At 33.1% G+C, this 8,709-nt stretch overlaps 1 protein-coding gene across 1 annotated transcript; it reads right to left on the bottom strand.

The window, feature by feature from the left end:
- Window positions 1-1,507: 1,507 nt before the first annotated feature.
- LOC127712009 (uncharacterized) lies at window positions 1,508-8,671 on the bottom strand. The gene is made up of 5 exons (XM_052218165.1): window positions 7,808-8,671; window positions 6,301-7,105; window positions 5,554-5,644; window positions 3,952-4,142; window positions 1,508-2,005 (listed from the first exon to the last, which is right to left on the bottom strand). Exons 1-4 carry the CDS (start codon window positions 8,669-8,671, stop codon window positions 3,953-3,955), a joined length of 1,950 nt encoding a protein of 649 aa, XP_052074125.1. The 3' UTR covers window positions 1,508-2,005; window position 3,952.
- Between the last annotated feature and the right edge of the window lie 38 nt (window positions 8,672-8,709).

Raw genomic sequence — 8,709 nt, 5'->3', positions numbered from 1 at the left:
CTCATTGTTCCATATAACAAAAGCAAAATATTCTTTTCATCATTCCTAGAGTAACTAAGGAGTCTTACATAGACACTGACGAGCAATGCATGTTTAATAGCAAAGTTGAAAGATAAAGATGAGAACAAAACCTTGAGAAAAAGAAAAAGCAACAGAACCTCCTATTTGTGGACTATAACAAATTAACAAGAAGTTTTTCTTTACTTCTAACAAGGTGTCGTCTGTAAATCAACGTTATGAAGTACGTGACTCAAATAGTGCTACAATTGTCGCCAATGTAAAAATGGTAAAAATGTATATTTGCAATCTGTTATCAACAGTAATGCTCTTGTGCTATTCTGTGTTTAGTCAAGAATGTAAATGAGCCTCTGTGGCCGAGTAATTTAAGTAAACCAAATATTGTATCAATAGCCTGTCAACACTGAAGTTGTGGACTCGAATCCCGCACGTTGCAGGTGCGCTGGACTCTAATCTTAATTGACTAGGAATGTTAGTTTTCCTACCGAAGATCGGTGGTTTTTTCAAAACACTCCTTCTTCCTTGACAAGAAAAAAACTGACAGACACAAAATAGCCCAATAGTGCTGAAAATTGGGTTTAACACCGAACAATCAATCATTCAATCAAGTAGGTTAAAGCGTAAAGCTATGAGTTGATAGCTTATCCAGGTTTCCAAAATACGTTGATCATGGTAATATTATAAATTTTTTTAATCAAGTAATAGAAAATATTTTGACAGTATGTCATGATGCATATACATTTAAGCCTCTAGACCTTTTTAAAAAAGTATACTTTAATGTATTAATTTAATAACTTCAATAACAAGAATATGTATTATAAAATGATCAGCTGTCTTCAGATCAAAATGAAATAAGCTTTTTATATCAAAGTAAGCTTTCGTTATATAAAAATAAGATGTCTTTAATATAAACATGATAATAACATGTGGTATGATTGCCAATAAGACAACTATTCATCACATAAAGGCATAAATGTAAGCAATTTTAGATCTGGTTTAATAATGGTTTTACTTTGAATTCATACTTCAAAAAGAAAGCAAAAGAAATAGTATAATTTCTTCTAGGGTCTTATATATGAAATCATAGAAAAGTCTTGCAATAATGAATTATATCCTATAATGACAGACTAGTTTTCACTAGTTACGTTTATTATTATTTCACTCATACGCACAATGTGTGCAACATGTGCAACAAGAGCAACATAGTACAATATGAACATCACAAATTGATCAAACAAAATGAGAAAAAGAGAAAGCAACCCTATATCGCTATGGGAGAAACAAGAGGTTTTCAGTATTGTAAAATAACAAGGTTCCAACTCCCTCCGGTAAAATTGACTGTGGTGGAATTAAGCTTTTCTTTTAAGGTACCTTTTGATTAAGTAGCTACTTATTATATGTTGGTATTTATGTATCCCTGACTGTCCATTTTTAGGCGTGAGCATTCCTGGTGAAGTTAACGGAAAACACGTTGGACGAATTAAATGTATAAAGTTTTATTATTAGTTTATTCTTGAAACACGTATAGAACTCCATGTAATCATATATAAAAACACAAAAATGTGGTATGATGGTCAACGAGACAACTCTCCAACTGAGACCAAATGACATAGAAGTTTGCAACTATATGTCACCGTACGGCCTTCGATAATGAACAAACCCATACCGCATAGTCAGCTATAAAAAAAACCGATATGACAAAATTTAATCAGCCATTCCATACAGTTGCGTGCATAGAAAGACCTTTTCACCATTGATTAGGTCCCTGATTCGGCAGGACAGGCACATATACACAAATGGCGACATTCAACTATTTAGTTCAATTGGTCTAATTATAACTGCAATTTGCAAATGTAGATTGTACACTAATGTCACTGTTAGTCGTAGACTTGATCACGTCATTCAAAAGACCAATTTACAGTTTTGGTCGTCTTCACTGTTGGGAACCATTGTCGAAATAATTAATATTCATAATCATGACGTTACGCTGAAAGATAAAACATATGCACAAACATCTGAATATGTCTTATTCATTTGAGCATGTAAGAACACCGATAACGGAATACCGGTACTAATGCACATAAAAATATCTGAAGACAATGATTTATGCAGTAAGGCATTTAAAGCGTTTTGTTGACATGTAACTTCCACTGTATATTATCTGTAGTAGTTTCATACATAAATAACAATTTTCTATTGATGATTTATCTCAATGTAATAATTATATCACAATTGTATCATATCTTACAATGAAAAAAAAGAGGGGAAACGTAAACGAGCTTTAAATCAAACACACTGCTAAGGTTGTATCAACGTATTCGTAAACAGAAGACGCAGCCATTAAAGTGTAAAACCTGTCATGATTTGAAGTATTTTAACTGTAGTTAATAAGATTATAATCGAATAGTAATAAATGTACATCATTGAAGACCTGTTGGTGACCTTCTGCTGTTGTTTGTTCTATGGTCGGGTTGTTGTCTCTTTGACACATTCCCCATTTCCATTCTCAATTTTATTATGTTCATCGATAAATACAAAACTATAGCAGTATGATGAAATAGTTGGTTACGGATTTTTCACAATCTTACGTATGAGACTGAACTTTTTGAACCCAGATCGTGATATTGTTTTGTATCATTTTGTTAACTGCTAATACTCGTTAAAGTTATTGTTAATTTGATCCTCTTTTGGTATTGCTTTTAATCGTACGCCAAAAATAGCAATGGAAAGCATTTACCACTCAGTTTTTTATAACATTTTTTTATTATTAGCACTTTTTTCGTGCTATTGTTGAAGTAGCAATACACAATCATAGACAGTTAGGAGTGTGATTTCGCATTTTGGCTCCCATTGATTTTTCAAATATGAAGGCTATTGTGCAATAAAATTCATTTTTAGACAGCTGATGACTAATTCAGCTTTCAAAAGAACATCAAGATCCAGAAATTAATGTAATGTTTAACAATATTGTTTTTTCACAAGAATAATTTTATTAAAAAATGATACGAAGGACATATGATTTTTATTTGATCTCTTACTAGATATATGTAAACAATTTCAAAAAAAGGTATCACTCCAACGGATTGAAATTCTACTTCTGGCCAAAATTTTGGGAAATATGTGACATCTTTACCCCCATGTTTCCAATATTTTATACCAAATAAATGCAGAGTGTTGCCATGGATACACCAAAAAGAAATTATATTTAACCATTTTAACTACTTGATATAAAATCTATTGAAGATATACTAATTACATACATATGCACATATATGACAAAAACAGATGGCCTGATTTGTAAGAAGGCAAGGAAAAGGGGATTTTAAAATTCAAGAGGTTAATTGTTTTTTTTTCTAACTGTATATTGCTACCTGATATGCACCTCTTATAAATGAATTCTAACAAATTCGGGTGGCGGGTTCAGTAAAATCAACTTTAACCTTTAAAAAACCATGAACAAATATATTTATGTTTCAAGTAATGCATGCATTTGCATAATTGTGTGTGTGTGCACTGCTTATAGATTGGCCATTTACTCAATATTTAAAATTTCGAAAATATTGAACGATTTAAATAACAACAACAATTCAATAATGAGCATCATTCTTAATGGTCAGTTTTGTGATGTCACGACTTCTATAATTTGCCAATATCAGAATTTATGAGTTATCTATTCTTTTCATTGCTTCTACTTATATTGGTAATAAAGTACAAATTTTAAGGAATAGATTACTTCACATATACATCTGTTGCTATGCGTTCTCATTTCGTTGACCATGTCTTGAAAATATCGGTTGATGCATTATGGCACCAGACGGGAAAACTCATTTTTTTGGCATGTGTGTTATCTGTTTCCGCTTGATTGAGTAATCAATGTATTTCATTTATTACTGAATTTGATGTATGAATTCATAATAATAATTGTTCACTTACTTTAGAATTCAGGATTATAAAATGTGACAATTTTCTGAAAAAAAAGTGGTTCGTGGTGGTCATGATCACTTGTCATAAGGACATTCTCTGCAGGGAATGCTTCAACTGATTCATTGGTTCTGATCGAATAAACATCCAACGACATTGTACTAAGTCCTTTTCTTTCCATGATATTAAAACTTTTACTTTTCCTGCAATATGGTTTAAAGTTTCAATCTCATTACAATTAATATAAATGTATACTCATACCACATCTTCTTATATCTATATATGCAGTCAATGATGCTCATTAGTCCTTGATTTTTTTTTTATGTCACAAAGATATATAAAACTCAAATTGAATTTTGATTTTTCTTTTTTATATTTCTTATGAGTAGGCGATCAGAATATAAGACAGGCTCTCGATATATACCATGAAGTTAACTTACATGTGGTTCGATTATTTTGGTACTATGGCGTAGGTCACAAGTTAGAACACCAATGTAATGTTAAGATCAACCATTCAATCTTCTTTATGGGATACCATATTTCCCAACGTTTACATTTACAATAAACAAGAAGGTACGAACTGTCGTGCTCGGCATACTTAATTCATAATGCAAAGAATCGGCAAATAAAAAATGGATTTCTAGCAGATTCGAAAATTGATCACACGTTTCACATGTTTCAACTCGTCACCTTTGATCTACTCATTAAATACGAAATAGTTGTTGTTGATAGTACTTGTGAAATTTTGACGAAGCGTTCATCTAACACACTGAAATGCACGTTTGAAGGATATAAAATATGACACATAATAAAACTCATCATTTTTAAAGGTGATATATAAATATTAACTTTACAAACATTTTTGTTCTCACAGTCTTGTAATTTAAATCACAGCAGTCCAATTTTAAATTAAAGAAAACAATGATTTACAAAAGTTTAAACCCCCAAATTCATTTTAGATATTGCCAATCAAGATAAATGAAAGCAGAAGGGTTGGCATCAATTTCGATCAAAGGACTTCCAGTGCGTTCACACGGTAAACCCCTCCAATTATGCATTGATTACCAACGAATACTAGCGTAACCAGCTTCGGTCAAAATTGTCACAATTTGCAAGACTTGTTAATTGTACCATTTAGAATTCTACGATCTAAAACGGACAAAGATGCGAATGCAAATGAAGGGTGCTGGAAACAAAGAAAGTTTACAGATTAACAGTAAAAGGTTCATTTGTTCACATCTTTTACAAAATAAAATAAGGACTTGTGTTTTTTTTATCCGACCCTTACGTTCTTCCACTTATCAAAACGTACGCAGTTGATACCATTTGAAATTTGTCATTGTTAGTTCAATTCTATGGTAGACCAAATTGTGTCATTATTTTATTGACCTGAACATGGAATACATGTATCTGCTGAAAACAGTAACAAACTAGTTTGCCGTTTTCGATATTATTAGTGCACATTGATACTACGCATGATGTTTTGATATTTATAAAATGTTAAACACTGAAGAAAACGATCTAAAACATTACACTACATAATAAAAGAGCCATTCAATTCAAAATTGGACAATCTATTTCATACATCATGGACATAGTATGTAATACACTCACCTCATTTTAATTTTCTGTTTCCACGCAAACACTAGCAATATTAACAACAACACACAAAGTATTGGAATAGAAACATACAAGAAAATAGTATCTGCAAAAATATATAATAAGAATTATTGGTACAAAAATGATAATATTTAAAAAAAAATTATTAAAATATCATGTTAAGGTGAATAAGTACTTTTTTGTTATGAACATTCTGTGTTCAGATGTTTTGGTTTGAGCGATACAGATGTAAGAGAGGCAAAGCAGACCTATGCACGAATTATTTTTTTATTTTCATTTAATGTAAGATATTTGACGCGTTTTGTAATTTTTTAATTTTGAGTCATGTACATCACCAACGAATTTATTTTGCTTTAAATCATATTTGATGATTTAAACATAAATTATGCTTTGACACCTTTGAAACCACGTCTTATGAGACATTAATACAGCACTCTTATATTAGAAAAAAGCTAAACTCTTCACTTTCTCCGTCAATGTATCATATGATATGTGTAGCTATATTTTGAATTGTTATAAACGAAATTGTTTTTATTTTACAATTATCCCAATATTCACTTGTAAAGGCTATTTGCTCGAAAAATTTAATCTTTCGAAAGCTTAAACGATTCAGGAAAAGATTAGATTAATTAATAGATAATAATGGAATGAATAGAAAATAAAGAATCTAAACTAAATCCAATATTTCATTCATAAGAGTGTTTTCGGGCTTTTCGTAAAGTAAACATAGATAAGCTTTACCTGGGTTACTTCTCTCGTCTGGAAGAATTCCTTCTTTAGATGTGGTGGTCATAACTGTTGTCTCATTAGATGATGTCGATACTGTTTCTTGTGTAAGTGACGTTGATACTGTTGTTTCTGTTGGTGACATTGATACTGTTTTCTCTGTTGGTGACGTTGATACAAATGAGGTTGATGCTGTAGTCTCAGTTAATTTTACAGTCGTTTCTGTGGCGGAATTTGATGCTGTTTTAGATACTGATATATCAGTTTGCATTATTGATCCTGTTATTAGTGCAGATGCTCTTGAGACTGATGTGAATTCAGGAGTTGTAGATTCTGACGTCAATTTAGGTCTTTTTGATATTGATGTCAAATTTGATGTCGTTAAAGTTGTTGTAAATGCAGATGCTGAAGTCATCTCAGATGTTGATGGTACTGTAGTCATCTCAGATGTTGTTGGTACTGTGGTCATCTCAGATGTTGTTGGTACTGTAGTCATCTCAGGTGTTGTTGGTACTGTAGTCATCTCAGGTGTTGTTGGTACTGTGGTCACCTCAGATGTTGTTGGTACAGTAGTCAAATCAGATGTTGTTGGTACTGTTGTCATTTGAGATGTTGTTGGTACTGTAGTCAAATCAGATGTTGTTGGTACTGTCGTCATCTGAGATGTTGTGGGTACTGTAGTCATCTCAGATGTTGTTGGTACTGTAGTCATCTCAGATGTTGTTGGTACTGTAGTCATCTCAGATGTTGATGGTTTTGTAGTCATCTCAGATGTTGTTGGTACTGTAGTCATCTCAGATGTTGTTGGTACTGTAGTCAACTCAGATATTGTTGGTACTGTAGTCAACTCAGATATTGTTGGAACTGTAGTCATCTCAGATGATGTTGATACTGTAGTCATCTCAGATGTTGTTGGTACTGAATTCATCTCAGATGTAGTTGATACTGTAGTCATATCAAATGTTGTTGGTGCTGTAGTAATCGCAGATGTTGTTAGTACTGTTGTCATCTCAGATGTTGTTTGTACTGTAGTCATCTCAGATGTTATTGGTACTGAAGTCAAATCAGATGTTGTTGGTATTGTAGTCATCTCAGATGTTGTTGGTACTGTAGTCATCTCAGATGTTGTTTGTTCTGTAGTCATCTCAGATGTTATTGGTACTGAAGTCAAATCAAATATTGTTGATACTGTAGTCATCTCAGATGTTGTTGGTACTATAGTCATCTCAGATGATGTTGGTTCTGTAGTAATCTCAGATGTTGTTAGTACTGTTGTCATCTCAGATGTTGTTTGTACTGTAGTCATCTCAGATGATGTTGATACTGTAGTCATCTCAGATGTTATTGGTACTGAAGTCAAATCAAATATTGTTGATACTGTAGTCATCTCAGATGTTGTTGGTACTATAGTCATCTCAGATGATGTTGGTTCTGTAGTCATCTCAGATGTTTTTGGTTCTGAAGTCAAATCAGATGTTGTTGGTACTGTAGTCATCTCAGATGTTGTTGGCACTGAATTCACCTCAGATGTTGTTGGTACTGTAGTCATCTCAGATGTTGTTGGTACTGTAGTCATCTCAGATGTTGTTGGTTCTGTAGTCATCTCAGATGTTGTTGGTACTGATGTCATCTCAGATGTTGTTGGTCCTGAAGTCATCTCAGATGTTGTTGGTTCTGTAGTCAAATCAGATGTTTTTGGTACTGTAGTCAACTCAGATATTGTTGGTACTGTAGTCAACTCAGATGTTGATGGTTCTGTAGTCAAATCAGATGTTGTTGGTACTTGAGTCATCTCAGATGTTGTTGGTACTGTGGTCAACTCAGATGTTGTTGGTACTGTAGTCATCTCAGATGTAATTGGTACTGTGGTCAACTCAGATGTTATTGGTACTGTGGTCAACTCAGATGTTGATGGTTCTGTAGTCATCTCAGATGTTGTTGGTACTGTAGTCATCTCAGATGTTGTTGGTTCTGTAGTCATCTTAGATGTTGTTGGTACTGTAGTCATCTCAGATGTTGTTGTTACTGTAGTCATCTCAGATGTTGTTGGTACTGTTGTCATCTCAGATGTTGTTGACACTGTTGTCAATACAGCTGTTGTTGCAACTGTTGTCAATTTAGATGTTGTTGGTACTGTCGCCAATTCAGGTGTTGTTGGTACTGTTGTCATCTCAGGTCTTGTTGGTACTGTAGTCATCTCAGATGTTGTTGGTTCTGTTGTCATCTCAGATGTTGTTGGTTCTGAAGTCATCTCAGGTGTTGTTGGTACTGTTGTCATCTCAGATGTTGTTGGTTGTGTAGTCATCACAGATTTTGTTGGTACTGTAGTCATCTCAGATGTTGTTGGTTCTGTAGTCATCTCAGATGCTGTTGGTACTGTTGTCATCTCAGATGTGTTTGGTACTGTAGTAAAATCAGATGTTG

The sequence above is a fragment of the Mytilus californianus genome, unplaced genomic scaffold (assembly GCF_021869535.1).
Source record: "Mytilus californianus isolate M0D057914Y unplaced genomic scaffold, xbMytCali1.0.p SCAF_8, whole genome shotgun sequence".
NCBI lineage: Eukaryota > Metazoa > Mollusca > Bivalvia > Mytilida > Mytilidae > Mytilus > Mytilus californianus.
The sequence above is the reverse complement of the archived record's forward strand: the minus strand, read 5'-3'. Positions and strand labels throughout refer to the sequence as shown.